Source organism: Chinchilla lanigera, unplaced genomic scaffold (genome assembly GCF_000276665.1).
Source record: "Chinchilla lanigera isolate Chin_1 unplaced genomic scaffold, ChiLan1.0 scaffold00056, whole genome shotgun sequence".
Taxonomy (NCBI): Eukaryota; Metazoa; Chordata; class Mammalia; order Rodentia; family Chinchillidae; genus Chinchilla; species Chinchilla lanigera.
In genome coordinates this window covers 8,306,320-8,331,265 of record NW_004955457.1, presented here as the reverse complement: position 1 = coordinate 8,331,265, position 24,946 = coordinate 8,306,320, and the positions used below count along the sequence as shown (strand labels likewise).

Sequence of the window (24,946 nt, the reverse complement as noted above, 5' to 3'; positions counted from 1 at the left end):
CCAAGATACTATGCAGCACTAAAAAATGACTGTGCTCAGTGTCTTACTTTCATCCTCTGTGTCCTTGAATCCAAAGTGAGTCATTTACAGACACTACAGCTGGATACAGTATATAGTTGGATCTTGTTTTTTGTTAATTCATTTAACAACTCTTTTGATCTATTTACATTTAGAATAATTATTGGAAAGGAAGAATCATTTTGAAATATGTTAGTTGACTTGTGTCTTATGGTTCTTTTGTGTCTCTTTTTCTCTTTTCCTATATTTCTTTCTATTCACTGTTTTTTTGCACTGTAATACCTTCATTATTTTGTATATCTTCTATAGGTATTTTGTGTGTATATGTTTACCAAGAGGTTTACGTCAAATAACATAGTGGTAGCAGTCTTTTTCTTTAAGCTGATAACAATTTTGATAATCACTTTTACTACCTGGATCACATTTTGTTAGTGATATAAAATTTATATCATTTTTTACCTTAATAAAGTTTATTTAAAAAAGAAATACTTTTTTTTACAATTGAGAATAATATAATTTCCCATAGTGTAACAAAATCTTTACATAAAATATTAATTCAGTCTCCTTTTAAACAACTCTAATGAATGCAAATATCTCTTCTAAATAAATTTTATGTATTTTTCAATTTTTAATCTTACTTTTAAAAAATAGTCTGCAAGCTGTGTTAGAACACAAAAGTGCAGAGCATCCCCCCTGGGAGAGGGGTGCTGGCCAGGTCCTGATCCAGCCAGCAGGAGAGACACATGGCCCACCACAGGGGGTCACATGGATCCGTTGTGGGCCATCAGTGGGCCCAGGAGCAGGTGCTTATTTCCACAATGGCATCTAGAGTGGGGATTGACCTCTGCCATACTTCTACAGTGACTTAGAGGGAAGCAATGGAAAATGTTTCCTTCCTTCATTAAAATACCAGATACTGTAGCTCAGTATCACACCAAACTCTTCATGGGTGTAGAGAGGCTGAGAAAAGACTACATCATTTTTGTTAACTAAGTGCTCATCATTGCTGCATCCTGCTGTGGTACAAACCAGTTACCTGGGATGACGAGGAACATAGCAGGAATGCTCCTGCATTACTCCCGCCTAACCACTTTTGAAAAGGAAAAATCAATGTAAGATCTTTTTGTTTGTATACTCATGAAAATCAATGTAAGATTTTTTTGCTTGTATATTCATGAACATTTTAACAGTTACAGTTATCTTCTCTTCTAACTTTATATTAGAATGAAAAGTGACTTACACTGTTTAAGTATCATGGTATTCTGATTTGTCTCTAGTATCTTCACCTCCACGAATTACTTTTTGTGCAAAAGATTTTTGGTTGGCAGTTTTTTCTTTTAATACTTTCAATATTCACCTTCTTTCGGCCTGAAGGACTTCTGCTGATGTGGTTTTATGAGGGATAACTCACTTTTCTTTTGTCACTTTCAAAATTCGCTTTTGTGTTTTACTATGGAAAATTTGGTTATAATTTGTCTTTATGTGAATTTCTTTGAGTGCTAATACAGGGTCTGTTGGGTTTTCTTGATCTAATTCGTCATTTTCTTCCCCAGATCTGATAATTTTGTTCATTATTTCTTTGCATAAGCTTTTTGATCTTTCTCTCTCTCTTTTGCAATTAGACTTCCCATAATGCACACATCGGTCTGTTTTGCAACATTGCATGAGTTCATTCCACTTTCTCCTCTATTTTTTTTTTTTTTTTTGATACTGGGAATCAAGCTCAGGATGTTGCGCTTGCTAGGCAGGCACTTGTGCCACTGAGCTACATCCCCGGCCCCCACTTTCTCCTCTCTTTTCCCTTCTTCTCCTCTGACTGGATAATTTCATATACTCCCCCTTTCAGTTTGTGGAATCTTTCTTCTGCTTGATTCTACATTGTTGTTGAGTCTTTCTATTGAGGTTTTCATTTAAATTATTGTACTTTTGTCTCTAAAATTTCTGTTTGGTTCTATTAAAGTTTTTTGTTTGTTGAAATTCTCTTTTTTTTTTTTTTTTAGACATTGTCCTCCTGATTTCATTGAGCATCTTGATGATAGTTATTTTGAGTTCTCTGTCAGGTAATTCATAAGCCAGTTTTCCACAAGGGTCCGTTTCTGGGTCTCTCTTATTCCTTTGTTTGGACCCTTGCCCCTGCTTCAGCTTTCTTTACTCTATGTGCTGGTCAACACAGTAGGAAAGAAAAAGCTGCCTCTCCTCTTCATGCACTCTCCTATGCATGCTTCATTTCTTGCCACACAGAAAAAGAGGCTCAGTCTGGTGAGAGGTTTTTGAGAGCCTCTCAAGCCTTCGTGTTGTTCCTGTTGCCACCTTTGTTCTTCATAGCCTTTAGGCATGTGGAGTACGATGGGTCCTGTCAGTACTCGGAGCCAGGTATGCACAAGCCAGTCTCTGCGACAGCCTCTGAAGAGTCAGAATTGTGGGTACATTGTCCGTCTGTTTCCTTCCTGGGAAGCTGGGACTTTGGGTTTATTTGTATGCATGCTTGGCGCTAACCTGGGGGAGGAGCTATAGGGAGTGTTTTCATGCTAGTCCAGTCTACCGTCCTTCTCAGGCCATGCTGCTCTAATCCTGCCACCCTCCTCCCACCTTCCCTTGTCATCACTAAAACAGAACGTGGCAAGTGGATACCAAAAAGGGAAGGGAAAGTGTTGCTGTGAGCAACCACGGGCGGGGGTAGAGGATGAAAAAGATTCCTTGGAGACCAGACCTAGTTCAATCCACTGAGAGACCCAGAGGGGCTATTTCTCAACCAAGAGCACCCAGCCCTCTGGGAGACACTGAGAGAAGAAAAAGCCATGATGTTGAGAACTCTCTGGCTTTTATTCAGAATATCAGTGTAAGAGAAAAAAGAAGAGAAAAAGTAGTTTGGGACAGGCACTGTCTCAAGGCTAAGCAGTTTTTCTTGTGGAAAGGGGAAGGACAATAGCAGGCACAACATGCTTCACTTATCTAAACTTCTTACTTAACCATTCAATTCTCACACAGCTTATGTGCTTTTGCCCCATAGTTTAACCAGTCATTCCTCGTAGAGCCTATGCGCTTTTGTCCTGAGTGTAATCAGTCAGGTCACTCCTGGCCAGGTGCCCCACAGGACAGCAGCTGAGAAAAATAATTTAGGAGACATACGTGGGAAATTTCAGTCTCAAATGGAAAGTGAACAATTTATTAAGTCAAAAAAAAGATAAATTTGTCCTTTACCACAGGAACAAAGAGTATTAAATACATTTTCAAATATGATTTCTTTACTACAACTTTTAAACAAAATATTTGATAATGATTTTCAATTCAACATTTAGATTTGAAAGAGTTTTGGGGAACTCCTTATATATAACTTTCTCTTTTCCATTAAGCTCTCATAGTCTCTTGAAATCCCATTATCTTAGATCATGTTGCTGACTAATTCTATTCAATTGATGTCAAGAACTGCCCAAAAATGATAATCAGGTTTGCTGTTTTAAAACAGTTAAGCCTTTAAGTAACGTAAAGGTCATTTTAATTTGCAAAATGTGGAGGCGTCTTAGCAAAGCACCATCCAAAAGAGCAGTCATCTCCTAGGATAATCACCATGCTGGACTGATATATTGACACTCTGGGTAAATCTTAGCGTATCACAGACAACAGATACTTCTAATTTTCCCAACAATCTTCAATTAAGAAAAACCTGGGAGCATAAAATGAACACAAACACCCTGTTGTTATCTGTCACTTCCCTGATAGAGTCAGATAAATAGGCCTTATTTTAGCTTGTTTCCTTTTCCACATCTTCATAAATGTGGTTGTGATGATACTTCTGGCTATGATTAAGTCTGTTATAATTCTGATAAGCAGCATAAACTGTGTATAAATTAAGGAATATATTTTTATAATCTACATTGTCAGTGGCTAAGTGGAGTTTGAAAACAGGATCATCAATATGAGATTAAGAAAGGACCCAAATTTAATTGGAAGTATTTGAATGACGAGTGATAGAAAATACAAAACAGCAGCTATGGAGATTAACACAAATTCTTATGTCTTATGATTAAAGGCTCAGAATAAAGAATGCTAGCATAAGAGAAATAATACTTAAAATTTAAATGTTATTACAAAATAAAGACTGTTATAATAACAAAAAGAGGGGATGAGTATCTTCTTGCTAATATCAGAAGCATGTTTATATAATAATGCATACTAAAGCACCTCAGTGATTCTGTTGCAATTATGAATGGAAACAGGTGAATTTTTGAGGGATATTTTTAAAATTGTACAAGGCTGAGTAATACTACTTGTTTATTTATACATTAATGTATATTATTCATCATACTTTTCTGAATTCACATCATCTGAGTTTAGAAATATACTTTCCTCTGTTATGATTTTCCTCTTAGTGGTATAGTGATTCCTGTATAGATGGATATAGATATATTCATATACATAGAACTTGATAAGTCACTTAAAATACACATGAATCTTTTACCCTTAGGTATTAAACTGGACAAATGTTGTGATATTGTCTTCCAAATAGGAGTAATAGATTCAACTTATTAGGAACCTGAAGTGTACATTATTATGACTACATTTATGAAGGTTGGCCCAAAACAGTTTGAGAAATCGGAAGCTTTCATCAGGTCAGTTGCAAAAACAACTAAAAAAATAAAAGCACGATAAAAGCATCAAAGACTACAAAACTTTGTCATCATGCCCACTTTTTAAGTGAAATTTTCCTTAAAAAGTCAAGTGGATATTGACTTAGCTTCGAATACTCATCATAGTCCCCAGGATGTTTAGATGGAAATACAGTGGGTGAAATTTTATGCTGGTTTAAGAATCGGGAACAAGGAGTTCTCATCCTCTCTGTCTCCGCTGTCTGAGCATGCTTCTGGCATCTCTGTGAAAGTGTTTCTTCTAATACTGAGGTTATAACTCCAATTTCATTTACTGGAGAGCTTTTTAGAATCACCAAATAAATTATTTCATTGATTTGGCTCTGTTAATTTCTGTATAACTGACATTATTATGTGCCTGGCTTATAGCTCTCCAGTTGTCAGGGCCTGAATTGTGTCTCTCATCAACTCATACACTGAAGTCTTAACTCCAGCATCTCTGAATGTGGCTGTATGTGGCAGCAATATCTTTAAAGAGAGAACTAATTTGAAATTAGATTTGAAATTTGAAATTGTACAAATTTATTAGGATGGATGCTATTTCAATATGGCTGAACAGAAAAAGATATATGGACAAAATGTACATAGAAGGAAGAACATATAAACACACAGGTAGAATGTAGCCATCAACAGGTGTCCAGGCCCGTTCTCTTCCTCTACCTCTCCCTCCTTCCTATTTGTCTTCCTCCTCTTTTTTCTCCTACTTCCTTTTTGTGGGGGGTGGGGCTTTAGGTCACTTAGTCTATGGTACCTTGTATGGCAGCCTTAGAAAACTAAATATACCAACTCAGAAATATATTCAGCCCTCCTCTGAGAATGCAGAAACACAAGAGAATATTATTCTTCAATCTGTCACAGAAACCTAGATAAATCACAAGTCTCCAACATAAAAAATCTTTAAATTTCTCTAAAGGATATAGGCATATTTTAGCTAGAAATAAGATATTACTCCACAACATGAGAAATAACTATAGTAAAGGATTTTTAAAAAGCTCTTAAGAATTCAGCAATGAATTCTGAGTATGATAAGCTCAACAATAAGCTTCTAAATATGACAATGCTACTTATAATACAGAAACCTAAATCAATTATCCTTTATAAAGGGAACAGCATTACTGTCCCTACTTTTAAGTGGTGACATTGGGCTACCCAGTTGTATATGATTTAAAGTTACTGAAAATAATAATTGCAATAAGTGTTTATATAATGATTAATATGTGCCATGTACTAAAGACTTGCATGGTTCATCATCTTTAACGCTCACAGTAATTCTACATATAAGTCAATATTGGGAAGCAGGTTCAGAGATGCCACGGATATCCCAAAGATTCGGAACTCTGTTCTACACTAAACTGGAGCCACTCGGCTAATAGGTTTTTTTTTTTTTTTTTTTTTGGTTTTTCTCTGGTACCGGGAACCGAACTCACGACCTTGCGCTTGCCAGGCAGGCGCTTTTGCCGCTGAGCTAAATCCCCAGCCCCAAGGGCTAATAGGTTTTTAAAAGGCAGCCCAAATTCCTGGCCAGAACTGCTTCCCTGGCTGAAAACCTTACCTGATGGCCTTTCTGGATTGAATGCTCCCATGAGTTTTGACAGTAGCTCCTGTAGTTCCTGTTCCTCCAGCTCATCCTTTCTTCCTGCAACGTTAACCACCACTTCCTTTCCCGCTGATGCCAGAGCAGTGCTGCTCATTTCAGCGGGAGAAATTTGGGGCTTGTCTTGAAGAAGCCCCTGTTGATAACTGGGCAGGGAGCTGAGGATTTTCTTTGGTATCTTTTGTGTGTAGCTTTGTGCGCTGGTGGTTTGCACCATGGTTGCTGGTGATTCTGAATCTGGAGGAGCATGGTCTTCATTTGCTTGGCTTCTGTCAACCAGGGCAGGGTTAGGAAGAGGATTCCAAGCTGGACCATCCTGAGTGCCATTCTTGATATGATAAGAATCTCTTCCCTTCCAAAACTGATCCATTGAAGAACAATCAACCTTGGACACCATATGTTGGCAGGAAGACAAAGGATGGAGTGGCTGCAACATTGCCTGTGTGAAGAAAACCTTATTAATGAAAAAGTAATATTTACCTCTTTCACAAATGCTTCAAATTTTAATATTCCAACAGAAGGTACTAATGTGACATAGTTCCTTTTCTCTAAATATATTATTCATTTTATTTTATGCTGTTAATTCCACACAGATCTAAAACTCTCTAAAAGATTGGATTATCTCAGGTTGTAAAAAAATTACAGGGTACAATCACAATAAATTTGGAAGAAAAATCTAAATTCTAAAAAGCTCAGATTCTAAAAATGTTCCAAGGAATTTCTCAAAACATAAGCATGTACTGGATGAGAGATAAAAATTATCACAATAAAATATTCATAATAATCTGTCTAATAGGTGTGTTGTTAGGATTTACAATAACCCAGAGGTATAAAATCTAGGGTGTGGTCCATGTTAAGCACAGTTCTCAAAGTTTGAACCCTAGTCCTGGGAATTCCTGACACTCCTTTAGGGATTAGTGAAGTAAAATTATTTACATAATGATTCTTTGATATATTGGAGTGTTCATTGCATTGACACTTGGAATGCTGGTATAAAATCCACAATAAGTGTGGCTATGGGTGCCTTAGCAGGGATCAAGCCAGCGTCAGCACACCATCATACACTACCAAGTTAGAAAAAAGGCAGTTGCACTTAAAGATATCTTTGATGGAATAGCACAAGTTCTTAGTTTTCTTAAGAATAAGCTATGCCTTTTAAATATTGTGTGTGAGGGAAAAGGTCATACATAAAACACTTCAAATGCATACTGCAGTGCAAACGTTGCCTCCCGTGCCAAAAGAAGACTGATTGATAGAATATGACTATTCAGACTTGGGCATCTGGCAAATATCTTTTCAAAACTGAACAAATCAAGAATGTCTTACAAGGAAAACAATGAACTGCATTGTTGTCAATTATAACACTTAAGCTTTCAAGAAAAAATTAGAATTTTGGAAAACTTGGATCTGCCACCGGGAGCTTGATAGCTTTCCAATTCTTGAACACTTTTCTAATGGAATTACTGGTGACATTAATGAATGTGAATTTCTCTGGATTCTGTGTAATGAAATGAGAGCCCTAGGAAGTACAGCACAGCTCAGTGAGCCAATATTTTCCATATGACTAGTGTATGTTGTTTAATAAAAAACATGCTCAGGGAATTTTTTTAAAGAGCACACTAGAAAACTGTATTTTAATTAAACAATGAAATATTAAGGCTTTATATTTATACTGCAACTATCTTTTAAGAAATTATTTTTATTATGTTTTAATGTAGTATCAAAGAAAAGTATTCACAGTCCCATGAAAGGCTATGAAAATACACTTATTTTTTCAACTGCAAACCTATGTGGGTTTGCAGTTTCTTACCCTTCACTCAAAAAGTCTTACCACAGATTGATTACCAAAGCAATCTGTAAATTTAGCCATCTTTTATTAAGCTACATATTAAAGAGATTTATAAAAAAACATAAAATAATATCACTTTGTTTTAAAAAATATAGTTATTATTTTAAAGTATTATATATACGATGAGTTTATTTTTATTTTTCAGTTAGTTAATGAATATATCTTAAACACTTTGTAGTTTTAATTTTGAGTATAGTAAACAGCAACAGATATAACCTACAGAAACAAAAGCTCCTTGAGGGCCCCCAAATTTTTAAGAATGTATAAGGGATGCTGAGACCAAGAGGTTAAAGAACAGTGCTGTGCAGAACTGCTTTGCCCTCAATCTGTTGCTTCTAAATGGTACTAATCCTGCTGTCTTTCTATAGTGCCAACTTCAGGAAGGGGAAGCACATAATGTGGAGCGTAGAGGTGGAAGAAATCCGGGTATGGAGAGGAAGTGGCATAAGAAGAGGCCCATTCGATGAGGCATGAGGCTTTGGGCTGCAGCCTGCCTCTGCTAGAGGACTTGAGCTTAGACTTCCAAGCCATTCATAGACCCAATGTCTCCTATATTTTGTACCTGTACATCTTGTCGCATCTGCTGTAGCTTGGACCATAGACTATTCTGGTTGCTTGTGAGTTCCTGAATCTTTGTCTCAAATCTGCAACTTTTTTCCTCCTGGAAGGTATATATTGCTCGCAACTTGTCTTTGTATTCATTTAACTGCATTTTAAGGAGCCTGAAAAGAGAAGAGGTTTGAGTGGTATGGAAGGGCAAGAGCCCAGCACTCTGCCTGGAGCCCTGCCAAGATGTCAGCAGGTCCTTGACTACTGTCTAACTGGATCAGTTCTGTTCTAATGGTTTCTTCACATGTCCAGCTACCCTTTGGGTCTATTATGTATGCAACTTCACTGAAGATCTTATTGGCACACTTTCGATTACTTTTGACAATGTTCTTTCACCAGCTACCCAAATAATATTGGCTGTACCCGCCATTCTTTTGTGTAGAAGCACTCCATGGAGAAGAGTGACTCAGCCTGCGTGGCTAAACACCAAACACTTCGTCCAGACCACAGGGAAGGAGCAAGCATACAGTTTGTGAGCTGTGGGTCTGCTTTGGTTTCTCTTCCTGTCTAGGTGTTCACTGGTTAAAGAATGAACCTAGCAACCATGTGCTTCCTTTGCTCTAAATCCTCAGTGCCCCCCCTTCTCTTTTAGAGCAAATGGAATCCCTTCCAGAGGCAGGCAAGCGCAACGAGGTAGCCGAGCCTTCTTCCCTACCTGGTCTCATCTGCTTTTTCTTGCTTACTCACTGCCCTTCAGCCCCAAGAGCTCTTGGTTTCTCCCTGATTCTCCCTTGACTCACTGCCTTGTGCCTTCAAGTCCTTGCTAACACGTTTACCTTCAGTGAGGTCTTTCTGACCCCATACAAAACAATTACAAACCAGAGCCTCAGCCTTACTCTGAAGTACCTGCCCCTTTCCTTTCTTGCTTTGTCTCCATGGCTCATCAAGTCTAATTGCTAGGAGCTTAAAGGGAGCTTAGATTTTGTCCAGAAGATAAAGGGCTCCAGCCTTTAATCTTCTGGACAGTCATACTGTGTGACATACTGCATGTTTTACTCATCATTTTACTTATGTTACTCAATTTGTTTTTTGCTTACTGTCTCTTGATTCTAGAAAATTTTTCCTGTTTTATTTATTATCATGTCTTCAGGGCATTGGCCTAAAATAGTCTCTGTTATATAGTAGATATACAACTTAAATTGTCTGAAGATAATCTTTATTCTTTAATCCATGCTGACCACATTTTTGTAGAATTTATGGATACCGGTTTTCTGTTGTGAAATGAAACATTTCTCAAGGTTAACACCTTTGAATTTCCCAATTGTTACAATGCTTAGAGAGGTCTTGGAATGCAGTTGGGGGTTCCATCCAAACCAGTATCTCTGAAATGATAGCCCTGAAACTTTCAGCCACCCGGGTGAAGCATGAATCTGATGCTAACATGTTTAATTGCAATTGCAGTGTTGGATGTGTCAATATGATGAGTATAAATAAAGGAGTCAGCCCAGTGTTATATAACTGACAATAAAGAAATGTTCTCATGGGCCTTTGCAGACAGTGCCCTCCATACCTAAAGTGTTGTGCCTGCTTTGACCCGACTAATGACAGTCTCTCTCTCTGTCTGCATGTTCTCTACTGCCCACATCATTTCCTTTTTGGCTAATCCACCATGCTCAAACAGCTAAGAAAACTCGGGCCCCAACCACCCACATTCCAGGATAAAGTAAGTAGATCCCTATCAGAGATCCGATTCTTTCTCATTCTGATTTTTAAAAACACATTCCAATAACTTTAATAGTCCTTTCAGCCATTTAAACCAACACTGTTGGAATCCTCCAAGGAAGACTTTGTCAGTTACCGAGACATTCAAGTTCAACGCTATGAAGGAAGATCTTTGTCAGTTACCTATAATATATTCAACATTTGCTATTATATGTAACATTAACTATTAACCAAATATAACAGACATAAAACACAGGAAAGCAAGTAACTACCAAGGAAAACAATATAAACAACCACAAACCCTTGCAGAAGCTTTCTCCAAGGCCTTATCATTGTATAGTTCAGTCCACTTTTGGGTTATGCTACACTAAAGACCTCATGAAAGATGGCAAAGCAAAAGTACAAAATATAGAAGTTTTTGTTTATAAACTTTTAGACAAGTCTTTATCCTGATAACTTCCCACCACTGAATAGTAAAATTTGGCATTAGTGTACAGTATGGGAACCTACCAAATAAACTATGGGGTCCCAACTTCCTACAGTCTTCAGACCTGTAGGACTAAATTTTGGTACCACTAGCAGGGCCATGAGTATTGTTTGAGGATGATACTATGTGGTTTAATCCTTTCTTTCTTTATAAGAAAGCTGTTTTTTATAAAGAAGAGATTTTCATGGAGTGTTTCTAGTGAACACGATTCATTTGATGCAAATATTTCCAGCAGCTAGGAGTCCACTTCTTTCTAGGCAAATATCTACTATTAATAAACAACTCAGATTATCTGAGAAATAATTCCACCCAGATGACCTGAAATCTGCTTTCCAAACTTTTATATCTTTATATGTGTTTCAGCTTTCTGGAGCAAAGCAACCTGAACCACCCTAGGCTTTTAAAAGGAACCCAGATGTCCACAAGGCAAGCTAGTCAGGAACAGAGCATTGAAGCACGACTTCCCTTGATGAGTCCCACACACAGTACAGAATCACAAATAAGCAACCAGCAATTGAATGATATACTTTCTGTCAGTATTGTATAAGACTGTGTTGTTTTTTGAAATAATCAGTGACACAATGCTGGCTGTTACTGAACTTGACATTGCATTATATATCTTAGGTGTTTTTCACACTAGTCATGAACGTGGACCTACAGCTGTAGGACTTCTCTGTAATGTCTTAAAATTTGGTCTTTGTTAATCATTCCACCGTATGAAATCTTACTGATCTCAAATTGTCAGTCAAATGGTTATCTATACCTTTGTATCTTGTCACACAGAGAGTTGACAGGCTATGCCATCTACAAATTTATCCAAGATTGATAAAAATGATAGTGCAGCCATGCATAAGGAGGCCCCTTCACTTTGTGTTTCATTTATTAATCAGTGCTATGCTTATTCTTTCTTAGGACACCAACAGTATATGTGGTAGATATGGATTGTATGAAAGGGAATACTTTAATTTGAAGGAATCAGTTTTAAACAGTTACTGAAAAATTAAGTTTTAAACAGTACATTTCAAAAATTCCTTTCTGTTTCTACACTTTAAGTTTCAAAATGGCCTTTTAGTACCACTTTATTTCTTTTTTTAAGAGTAGGAAGAATTTGTGGACGGAAAGAAAGCTTCAGTCTGAGAGGGACAGAAGGAGGCTTGGAAAGTGGATTGCCCCAATACCACTTTCTTTAACTTTGTTTTTAATTTCTTTTCCTTACTCCATGAAGATGATTAGAATTATTTTTAAAATATAAGTTATTTAGGCACTTTAAAAGTATTTGTTGAGCAGCTTTTTGTGAGTTACCATAGAATTTTCATTCATTTAGATTATGAAATATATCCCTATGTATACATATGGAATTGTTAATTTATTATTATTATTTTTGTTTGTTTGTTTGTTTTTCCAGTACCAGGGATTGAACTCACGACCTTGCGCTTGCCAAGCAGGCACTGTGCTGCTGAGCTATATCCCCAGCCCAAGGAATTGTTAATTTATTGAGCCTCTATCCAAGGATTGTGCCTGAAGGCACAGAACTTCTCGGAGGAGAAAGCGCTGATTGACAGCCAGAAATTCTCTATTCTAAAGGAATGACAAGAGGAGACACAGGCTGAAGGAAGGGTTTGCTCCCTGAAACACACAAAAAAAGATGGTAGATTTCCAATCAACCACATAAACCTGGTGAAAAGTTAGATGCTTCTGAAGAAAGTATACTGATTTTTGTAGAAACTGGCAAAATATAAAAACATCTGTTTATATGCTTAAATCAACATATGGAAGAATCAAAACGTTACTGAAAATGCTTAGCTAGCTTTCAAGGAATAAGTTCACGTTATCAAAAGTAAATCTTGCTATAAGTAGTGACATGATTTTTAGTATGCCTCCCTACTCAAGTAGAGTCAAATTTCCCTTTTACCTTAATAATGGGAGCATAGGACTTCTCTGCTTGAAGAATTTCTTCCAAATTAAAAAAGTAAAATCTTTGCAGAAAATTTTTCTATAAAACCTAAGGAAAGTGCTCCTGATCTGTTTCGCTGACAGCATTTGTGAGTGTATCACTCACCATTCTCACCTTCTTTCTCTCTGGAGAGCATTAATGGATTCACGAGTCCTCCACAGTTCATTCCTAATGCTGACCACGGTCTAGATAAGCAAGAAATACGGAAAATGAGTTTTTGGTTTGAACGTCACTCACATTCCTAAAAATCTACCATCAGAATGTGATAATGATGTTTCTTGTAAAAGTACAGTGTATTTCAACAGAGCAGCTGATGTTTTGGTGTATGTCTACTAACAATGATGCAGGTATATACACAGTTTATTTACACCAAACAAGTGAAAACACAGAAAACAGTTTCATGATTTCAAAAATTAGGTGAAAACAATCTTTTGCTCAAGTTAGTTTGCCTCTGTGAACATCCCTTTCCCTAAAAACATCTACTAAAAGCAACTGGGTCGTTTTCTTTCCCTTGGCTTAGGATGTCTTTCACTTACTTTCTTCCACCTTCTACTTTAATTTTATTTTCTTTGCATTGCTTCCTACTTAGAGAATTAGCCAAGTCTGTTGAGTTAGTGACAGTTGGCATGGCTCTTACTTAGGATTTCCCCACCAAACCTCTCACGCCAAAGTCAGCTCCCTGAATGGCACCCCGAGGGCTTGTACCAAGCTGACCCGGCCAGACCCAGACTTCTAGAGCACAGTGTCCCGGCCTGGCTCCCACTGTTCGGATGGGAGAGCGGATCTCATTATTCGACATTCACAAGCAGCAGTGACTGGACTCTGCAGCCTCCTTCCCTGCTTACAAGTGCTCTGCAGAGGCACTGGCCACCTCCGCGGCACTGTTCCATAGGAACGGCCTCAAGGGAAGAACAGCAGGAAAAAGTAACTTGGTGGTACGCAAACTAAAAGTCTCATTTTCTAGGCGGTGTGAGCCCTTTGTGACCTCTCAGTGAACGGTCCCTGTCTGCCTCTTCATTTAAGTAGTACTCAAACAGCTTGACATGCTCAGCCTAGTCTTCCAATCAATGAGTCTGTACTAATATAAAAATCTGCAAATATTGTTACATCAATATTATCATATGGTGTACTTCTCTGTAAACAAGAAGCATATGATGTTTGTGCATATGGATTTACCTTGATATAGTCATAGAACAGATATCATAGTTTATTAAGTTAGTCTCAATATTAGGCTGTTTACAATTTTTGAAAATTAAAAGCATTGACACAGTGAATAGAATTCCATAGATTTTTTTTAATACATGTGCAAGGTTCTCAAGGCTTCAGCTTAGTAGGTAACACTCATTTGTCCCCCCTGTCTCAAACAGATTATCTCTGGGGAACTAAGGACTGGATCTGGGTTAGGATTTATGGCTGAAAAAGAAAGCATGCAGAAGATAATGATGATGATGATGATGATGATGACTATGACAATTTTAAAAAGAGGATTTATGGCCAAAAAGCGTTTAGCTTAATAGATTTAAACTTCTTATGAGATATACTTCTGTTTTACTTGTATAAAGTATTTTAAATAAAAAAGAAATATACTATATATAATATGTGGTAAAAATATGGTGAATCCTTAAATAAAGAATTAAAAACTGTATTGCTGTAAAAGACAAATTGCCACTAAATTCCCTGAGATTACTCCCCCTCATTTCCAACACTCATGTCCCGTCATTCTTGCCACTCTCTGAAGCAGTTCTGGAAGTCCTTCTTTCGTGCATGTCCTTTCAGGGCTGCCCTGATGTCCTGAATCCATTCAAAAAGTTTAGAGCAATTTCTGTCAAACAAAAAAGTACAGCATGTCTCTCCCATCTTATTCACTAGATCTGGTACCAGGAAACTTCTGCCTCTTACCCAAAGTCAAACTGACCAGGAAAGGTAAGTATTTTGAGTCAGATTTAAACATCAAAGCAGTAAGGACAGTGCAACAAAAGTTACTCATGAAAGAAGACTTCCAGAACTGCTTCAGAAAGTGGCAAGAATGATGGGATAAGTGTGTTCAAAATAAGGTGGAGTATTTTAAGGAGGGATTAATGGCAGTGTCTTTTACTGTAATAAATTTTCTTTTCTTTGGTACTGGGAATCAAACTCAGGACCTTGCACTTACCAGGCAGGCACCATGCTGCTGAGCTATACACCTGGCTTTGTAATAGATTTTTAAAAGATAAATATTCACTGCATTTTTTATTTATCCTCATATATCAAAATATTAATAGTGTGTATATGATGGACTGTATATTTTAAAATTTATTCTTTGTTATTTTCTGTCTTTTTCAAATTTTCTATAATAAATATGAAGCCCTTCATAATTGAAGATAAAAAACATTTTAAAATATGTGTCTAGATTTTCCACTGAGCACATTAACATTTTGTAAACTATAAACTAGAGAATGATTTGCCAAACCTGACAACATTCTTACAAAATAGTCTGGATGAATTGTGCGTCAGCACCAATTCTGTCCCTTTTGGACTCACTTGGTGATGTGGGCCGGTGTGGCTCACGTGCTGAGCCTGAGATAATCTCTGATGATCACAGCTGGGGGTTTCTGTGGCTGTTGCCTCCACGGGTCTCGATGGCCTTACACACACAGGATTTTTAGAGTGATTGCACTGAATGGAGAGCCTATTAGGAAGCAGAGATTTAGAGGAAGTTGTAGATGTAGCACTGAGGAAAGCCTTTTCCAAAATTGTCAAGTCAGATGTAGAAGGCAAAAGCCCACCCCTGAATAGCAATCCAGTGTCCAACTTCTTTGTCTGTGCAGACTGTTTAGTTGATAGATAATTATTCAATAATAGGAATGAAAATTCCATTTTCCCTTCTTCACGACAACGTAGCCATGCCAATACAAAGAACTTTAGGGAAGACTGCAGAAATATCTCTTAGGTCAATGTGTTCAGGTCAGATACTAAGGGTTCTAAATATAGGTATGTGCTTAGCATATCATATCTGAAAGAACATGGAACACACTGGTTTAAGGTCAAGCATGTTCACTTTTATACAGTTGCATTTAGTTTTAACCTTTTATTCAAAATCATTTTAAAGCCATCTTGAGTTCTAAAAAAAAAAAAAAAACAACAACAAAAAAGCAGAGAACTCCCTGTCACAGACAGTCCACCTCTAACAAACAGATGAATATACAATTCCTTCAGACATACTGTGATAAGGCACAACAAGAGCACTAGGGAAGAAATGAAATATTTGGTAGTATGCTTAGTTATGTTATTAAGACACAAGCATTTGGATAGAAAAAAGGGTAACCCACCATTTCTTTGTAACACATTTTCTGAGTGATACACTTTGCTCCTACCCTATCTGAGATAATTCTACTAATTTGAGTTCGTTCCATTTCATTTTAGTCCATTTGGGCTGCTATTACACAAGGTCATGTCCTGGGTGGTTTAAACAATAGACATTTATTTTCTTACAGTCCTAGAGGATGGAAGTCTCAGATCAGGATGTCAGCGTGGTCACACACACCATATTTTATACTCATAAATATTCACAAGTATCTGAATGAGTAGTGAATTTGCTTTTGAAACAAACAAAAAAAGAAAATTATCCCCTAGACATTATTCTGTTCCTTGCTTTTTTTTCTCATTGTGTTTGATGCTGAATGTCCTTTAATATAAGAAATAGGAACTAAAACTTGTTCCTAAGCACATCCCCTAGATTCTGTTGCATTCTATATCATACGTGTTTCATCATTTTTCTGCCAAGGGGCCTGAGGTTGTTTCAGTTTTATTGCCCTGACCATCGATGCTACAATAAGCATTTTCATTTACTACTTAGTGCTGCTTCTGGTCCTACAGGGCAGAGTTACAAGAATGGATCACCAGCCAAATCTTGTGTTTACTTCATAGCTTAGGAGATCTTAGTCTTTTAAAACCAAACCTCATATTGCATCTCTCCCCTCGTGATCATACCAACAATTCTCTCTTCTCACAAAATCATCAGTGTTTCCTCCTCACTCATTTTTTTCAATAAATACATGTGCTATTATTTTCTCCATCATAACAAAGCACTCTCTTACCTCTAGTCACTCTATGACCTACACTGTCTTTATGCTTCCTCAACAGTAAGATACCCTGGGATTTTCTCATTGGGTATCTTCAATTTCTCAGCCCCCATTCTTTCATCAGTCACCACAGTCTGGTTTTTCCTACTACCACTATCCTACGGTGTTCTTTTTGGGAGTCATCGATGAGCTGCTCACTCAAGGCAATTCTTGCTGACTTGGCTGTGCCATGTGACACCATACGGCAACCATACTTTCTTCCTTCAACACCTTCCTCACCCATCTTCCAGGGTTCCTCACGTTCTTGAGTTTCTTCCCACCTCATTCTTCAACCTTTCTCAGTCTCCCTTGCTAGTTTTTCCTCCTTTCCCCAGCGCTGTAAAGTGGGATGCAACAAGACTCAGTTTGTGATTGCCCTGTCTTCTCTGTGGCAGTCTCTTACAGTCTCGCACAGATGTGTTGGCAAATCTGTGGCTCTAAAAATTAGAAACGCCCCCGCATTCGTGTCTCTAGCGCATACAGATTCCTGACATGAATGGCCGATAACCTACTCAGCATCTCCATGTGGATGTCTAACAGCCTCCTCAAGCCTCAAGTGTCCTGACCCAAACTCCCGATTTTCTCCCAGAAAATTTCTATACTCACTGCCTCTGCCTCTACGTGCTAGTATTTTATCTAATTTAGGACCGCCATGACGATAGTGTTTAGTACAAATACAAGAATAGGCATATAGATCTGAGGATGAGAATAGAAATTCTATTAATTGATCCAAGTCCGTAAGAGAAGCTGATATATGACCAAATTGAAATTTTAATTCATCAGGAAAAATAGAACACAATTGACTGCTTATCTGATGAGACAGCCAAGGTAAACTACATTCTAAATGGATTAAATTTTAATTCCAAATGGAAACACTAGGAGCAAATTTAGGAAATTGTTTATATGACCTTGTTTCTAACTCTCTAGCCCTTAGTTTACTCTCAACAGAGTAGTGAGAAGGAAAATTTTATTTCAGTTTTTGTAAGTGCTGGGAACAAGAAGCCAGGCCCTTGCACACTCTACTGCCAAGACTGACAGTTTTAAAACTTAAATTAGATCCTCTACTCAGACCCTGCCAGGTTTTCTCAAAGCAAGAGCCCAAGTCCTTGCTCTGGCCTGCTTACCAGCCCCTCTAATATCTGGCCCGCGTCCTTAACTTCCTCTCTCGTTCTCTTCCTACTCTCCTTCCCCTCTGCACCCAGTCACCCTGGCCTCCTCACTTCCTTTGGCCCTGCCAAGTGCACTCCACTTTTCACAGGCTCGCTCTCACCGGATAGCTTGCTTCTCTCAGGTATATGTGTGACATCCTCCCCTCTTCCAAGGCTTTTTCAAATGTCCTCACTCACCAAGGGCCTGTACAATCACCTCCTTTAAATTTGCCTCCAACTCTCCCTGCAAGTCCTGAAAGAGAAGTGCCGTGAAAGCAGAGATCTTTGCCTCTGTCCACTGATGGATTCCAAGTGCTCAGAAAAGTGTTAGATAGTCACTGGATACTTAAATAGTATAAAAACTTTTAATTGATCATATTTTATGGAATAAATAAATGAATGCTTTCCAAATATTTTCTCAAAGTACAACCACTTGTACTTTGACCAAATTTCAGACATGCCTGTTTTTTTCCATCCTTTACCAGAGTAGGATCCTCTGTGTCATCCTTCCTTTGCTGTCTCATAAGCATTTCTCTAACTGCTAGTGGTGCTGGGCATTTTTGTGTGTGTTAAACAGCCATTTAGAATTCTTTTTCCAAGATAATCTACGTACGTTTTTGGTGTATTGTCCTCTTTCCCCTTTTTCCTCCTCTTCTTCATTTTCTTCTTGAGTTTTTGTTACCAATTTGCAGCCAGTTTTTGAATAACCTAATTTGACTTATTGCTGAAAATATCTTTCCGATTCTAAGGCTCATATTTGTGACATTGTTTATTGTAGGAAAATATTTAAGTTTGCATGCTGTTACACACCTCTGCTTGCCTTTTCCTTCATGATTTCTCTTGCTTTTTTGTTTGTTTGTTTGTTTTTGTCTTGCTTAGGAAAGTCTTTTCCCACCACAGCTTCCTTATGTTTTCTGGAATTGTAAAAAATTATTTCCATATTTAGATTTCATTCAGTTTGGAATTTATTTTAGCATATAGGGCAAATAAGGGCCAGTTTTTTCCTTCAGCTGGATTATGAATTACCCTATGAATTTCACAACTATGAGTTCTTTCCTATTGAACTGAAATAGCACCTTTGTCACATATTAGGTTTCCACATGTTCTTGGATCAATTATTAAATTATACATTATCATCCTAAGATCTGTATATCATTCCTTTTCTACTACACTGTTTGATCATAGTGTCTCCATACTGTTTGTATACCTGCTGAAGAATATCTCTGCCCACTTACAAGTTCGACTATTTTTGTACATTTATTCTTCCAACATATGTTTGAAATTCTTTTATCCTATTTAAAAAGCATTGTGATTTTACTTGGAAGTGTGTTACTTATATATAGTTGATTCTTATTATTCACAGTAGTTATGCTCTATAAAGTCACCTTGAATACTGACTTCACAAATACCAAACCATTGCTCCTGGGGAGGGCACAGGGGTAAGTTTCTATGACCTCTGGTCACAATTTTCATTGGTCCATCAGTACATAACCTTGTTTTATGTCTTTGTTTACAGACCGTTTATTTAACATATGTTGTGGATTCATTGATGTTGAACCCAATAGTAAACAGCATTGAATCACATGCTTGAATAAAGCTCATCTAATGCACATTTTCTCATTAACACACATCACCTACGAAAACCACATAAATGTGAAGAACATGGCCCCAGGTGGACTATGTGAAGGACTCTTGTTTTACAGCATGAGAGCTAAAAGAGGAAGGTAGCCCACTTCAGTTGGACCTCCGCTGGGGATGTACGCGTCAGCCAGCACCAGAGTGTCTTCCACATACCTGTAAATACTGCAGCCACACCCCGTTACTTGGGGGGTACAAACACATTTTCCCAGCAACTAAATTTGTAAATACTGAATCTGTGAGTAATGATGATAAATTATATGAATTTTTGGAGCATGAACATTCTTATGCCAGTGTCTTTTTTGTTGGGTATCTGGTGTCTTTCTGTCTTTGTTCAGGGTTTGTTTCCTGTACTCAGTGAATATAATTTTTTTATATGAACCTTATTTTTATTAAACTTTCTAGTTCCTTTTAAAGTAATTTTTACAGTCATTGCACCTGGGATTTTCATAAAATACACAGCTGGTTATTGCTAACACAGTGAAGGACTATGAATTTGTCATATTTATTTTATATTCCAGCTTCACTCAAAGCCTATTAATTTTAGTTTTTGTTAGAGTTATGTGGGTTTTCTTAGGGATTTACAATCATATTAGCTGCAAATGGAAGCAGTGTTGTCTTTTCTTTTTCAGAATTTCAATTTTCTTTTTTGTTAGATTTGGAAGAACTTCCCAAGATATTTAATAACTGGTGATATTTGATATCTAGCTTTCAATTATGTTTTTATAAATAAAACTGTTCTCTTTTCAGTGTGAATAACTATATGTAAAGCAAGTAAATTCACATCAAAAGGGAGGAAGCTTTTTACATACATTTTCTTTGCTTAATCACCGAATCAATTCATTGCTATCCCTTGGCAATAGCCCTTAACCTCTTAGAAGATGGACAGTACTAATGCACCAACGTAGTGGGTATCAAGAATGTGTTTTTGTCTATTATCACATTGTAAAATAGTAATATTCCACATTCATTTTACCTAGGTCTAATTAGAATTTGTGAACTCATCCATACCCAGGCTAAACTGAAAATTATTAATAATATTGTTTTGGGGAAACAACCCTATTGTACTTGGGGCAGACAGAATAGAACACATTGATTTTTTTTTTATTTTTGCATAGTCCTTGTCATGCCCTTTTTTCATCTTATTTCCACAAATACTCTGCGATTGTAAAGGACAGGGTATCATTGTTATTAGGGGAAGAAAGTGAGTCTTGGAAAAATAAAGTGACTTCCCGGAGGTCACACATGCAGCTAACCGAAGATGAGACCTTGTGTCTCTGTTCCGGGCCTGTTCACACTTCTCCACCTTGTCCCAACACTGTCCCTGCACTCTTTCTGAATTTCTTTCATGGTTCATTCCGAAAGAGCTCGCGATCAGCCTTATCCATCCATCCATCTCATTATGCATTCATCGATCAGTCAGCCCATCACTCATCTAGCAAACATTCATGGAACATTTACCATATAAAGATATTGTTTTAGTCTCTAAAAGTACAACTGGAGACAACAGAAGGTTCCTCCCCTCATAGAGCTTACATTTGCATGAAGTGGGTAGCAGGGGTTGGAAAGACAACAGTAAATAAATACAATTAAACAAATCAAGTATATGGAATGCCAGACAGTGAAGAAGTGCTTTGAAGAAAAATAAAGCAAAGGGAGGATGGCTGGGGAGTGCCAGAGTGGGGACAGAGGCTGAAGAGAACAAGGTCATCGGGCAAAGGCTGTAAGAATGAGATGACGTTTGAGCAAAGACCTCTGAGGGTTAAGCCACGCAGAGGCGATCTGCAGGTACTGTCGCCCCCTGGTGGAAAGGCCTGTGGCTGAAGTAGCATGAGTCAGAAGAGAGGCACTCCAGGCTCAGGGCCGGTAGGGAGCAGGACTGTACAGCCCCTGGGATCGGACTTCAGCTCTCTTTGAAGTCCTCACAAGATCTGCGTAGAGAAATGGCATGGTCTGACCCAAACTGGAAAAGATCACCCTGGCTGTGGCACTAGAAGCAGACAGTGGAGTGGCCAGTGAGTTATCTTAATAAAATAATAGAAATACACAGAAAAATCCATGTACAGGCATGCTGACTGCAGAATTATGGGAGAGGCAAAATTTGGATATAACCAAAATGTTCAGTGAGAAGAGATTCCTTATGAATTAAGCAACCTCCTTATAAGCGGGAAAGGAAGGTTAATAAAATTGATATTTTAGGTACTTACAACACGGACACACTCTCCAGTTGGTGTAGGTGAGGAGAAGAATGAAAAATTGCGCCTATCGTGTGATCTATGCATGGGAAACACTAAAACATGAATGGCACTGATCTGCACACCACGGAATACTGAGTGTCTTTCTTTTCTTTTTTTAAGAAAATGAACTGTCAACTCTGAATTAGGCTTCCAAAGGCAAACCATCAGAATAAAGAGAAAAGTTGTGTAAACATCACAAGAATCTTCTGTGTCCCTCTGGTACCTCTCCTTGCATGGTCACTGAAAGGCATTGCTACTTCTCACTGGTACGTTTAAGTTCCAGGCCGTGTCTACAGGGAAGAGGAATCTTCAGCCCTCCCTCACCTTTATGTTGTTTTGATACCAGGAATCAAACTCATGACCTCAGACTTGCCAGGCAAGCGCTTAATACCGCTGAGCTATATCCCAGGCCCCCTCCCTCACTCCGACCACCTGTCTTGTTAAGGATTTTCAACAGTACAAAGCCTGCAGCTGCACCCTCTACTGCCTGCACCATGCAATATCCAGTACCCTAGACCACCACACCACAACTGTGCCTTCTTGACACTTACTCAGCCTGTGCGTGGTGAGCTGGGTCGTCCGGTTTCACCTGCTTCAGCAGCCATGGTCTTCTTGGATCTCCTCTTCTCGGACAGCGGCCCTGGAGCAGGTTGTTTCTGAGCGTCTTGAGAAGGAGTTTTGTATTCTCCTTTGCTGACAGCTGCTGAGATGGCCAACATTTAAAAAGTCGTCAGATCTGTCTAAACACGGTCTTCTTTCCATGCTTTGGGGGACAGGATGTGATGATAGGTTTTGGAATTATTTCTCTTACTTTGATATACTTGGGAAAATAATCTCATTTCCTTACTTCTTGAATTTCTTTAACTTCTCTCAGCACACATATCCACATAGCCTCCAAATTAAATGCCCTTATTCTCTCAGTGACTTCTCTTCTTCAGAGGAACCTTCTAATTAGGAATTCTAAGGCTAGAAGAGACCGTGGAAGCACAGTACTCTATAGTTGCTAACGATGGGATTTGGAATTTCTTTGAGAATTGGACGGTAACTTGTGGCTTTATCTCCAGAAAAATACTGTTAGTTCTAATCTTATATATAATTTCAGTGGCTGTGTGGACCACATGATGCCCACCCAGCCACCTCCCCTTAAGAACTTCTGCTACAGGGAATATTAGGGGATGGGAGAGGAGCGAGGAGGCAGAGGGAATAGTAGAAGCGTAATGGATATGAGCAACACAGGATGTATGCATGTCTAGAACTATCACAGCGAATCCCATTAATCTGTACACAATATGCATTAATAATTATAATGAAAATGAAATTTTAGAAAGACTGGAGCACACACACACAAAAGAAATGCAATGTTTGATCAAGAGGTCTTCAGCACTTGAAATTTATAGTGTAATAAAAAAGTGACCACATGGTGTCGCTGTAACATCATTAAGCCCCTGGCTTTCAGAAACAGGAAGCTAGATGATAAGCCAATGAAACTGAAGGACTGGGCTAATACAGGTTTGGAAGGCCGTGCCCACGGTAAAGTATTAGGTACCCTGACTTTTGTGGACCCTTCATGTTAAACAGCAAAAGGGAAAGTTCATTGAGAAAGACTGTTGGGGCTGGGGATTTAGCTCAGTGGCACAGCGCCTGCCTGGCAAGAGCGAAGTCGTGAGTTCAATCCCCGGTACCAGGGAAAAAAAAAAAAAAAGAGAGAGAGAGAAAGACTATTTATCAACATCCCTCCCTGCTGTGGTATTTGAAGAGGGTATCATTTGCATGAAGAAACTGATTTGCAGGAAATTAGTGATGAAAGACAATGCTCTTTCTAAAAAAAATTAGAAGACTATTTGTTTAAAATGTGCTGTTCTATTTTTTTTTTTTTGTTCTTGAAAATAACTAAACGCACTTGTTGGATACTAATAATTTTCTTAAAAACACTGGAAGGTAGCTGTAAAGCCTCAGTTACTCTGTCAGTCAAAAACTGAGAAAATAATCTTCTTTCCTGAAGAAAAAAATACTTATGAAGGTATGTTACAAAGAAAACTTTTCCAAAATTATGCCACCAACTAGAAGTTTGTTGTGTGATTTTGACCAAAGCAAAGCCTTTTTCTTTTTCATCTATGCAAATTTCCAATGCCTCTCCCTCTAACTTTCACAGATATTTTCTAGTGCACAGTATGGGATTGATGGCCAGTTGGATTCTGATCGGTTTTTCTTCTCCCCAAAAACATTTTATTAAAATCTGCAATGTAAAGAAAACTTATTTATATTGAGAAATATTCAGTTTCTTAGTTTTAGATATGACAGAAACAATATCTGTAAGCTTTCTTAGTTTTAGATATGACAGAAACAATAGCTGTAGATTAACTGAAAGGAAGGGTTTTTTGCTGCTTATTAAGACTTTATGAACAAATCCTTTAGCAGGTTGTATTAGATGTTACCTGAACACAGTGTTCAATTACAGGATGTGACTTCTGGTGAGACTTGCTGTGGACACCAGATAAGAAACACACCTGGCACATGTCAAAGTTGAGACACTTCAGACAGCGGTACCTGACAATGAAAATGGAAAGGCAGCTTATATCATTACCAGTAGGAAAGCAAACAAATAATACTTAGGTAGATGGCGAAAACTTACAGATGTATGAACTGTCCAGTGAGTATAAAGTTTTTTCAAAGTTGATAAAGATATTAAATAACCTTGTTATGTTTATTTAATTAAAGAAATATTCCTTTGATAGTATTTCTTATGGCTTTTATCTAGATGTACCCCAAAACCTCTTATCCTTATAGGTGAGGTTTTTGGGAGGTGGGTGGATCATGTGTGTGTGATACTGGATTAAGGGTGAAGGAAAGATGGATTAGTCTATTGATTGGTTTAGCATAGTTCTGGGTGTAGATAATGGAAAGGTCCACTCTGAATGTGTGGATGACATCGACCAATAGGCTTGTAGCCCAGAAAGAATATAAAGGGAAAGGAAGGCTTGCTACTGACTGGTTCCTGCATGCC

The 24,946-nt window shown here is 37.9% G+C and overlaps 1 protein-coding gene across 1 annotated transcript in view; it reads right to left on the bottom strand.

The window, feature by feature from the left end:
- Positions 1 to 24,946, bottom strand: part of Dytn (dystrotelin) — a 62,539-nt gene that overhangs the window by 1,233 nt on the left and 36,360 nt on the right. The window contains 8 exon segments of the mRNA XM_013520662.1: positions 6,217 to 6,697; positions 8,670 to 8,829; positions 12,934 to 13,004; positions 15,340 to 15,487; positions 19,769 to 19,920; positions 21,913 to 22,051; positions 22,494 to 22,642; positions 24,378 to 24,489. Coding sequence (XP_013376116.1) covers positions 6,217 to 6,697; positions 8,670 to 8,829; positions 12,934 to 13,004; positions 15,340 to 15,487; positions 19,769 to 19,920; positions 21,913 to 22,051; positions 22,494 to 22,642; positions 24,378 to 24,489 — 1,412 coding nt within the window.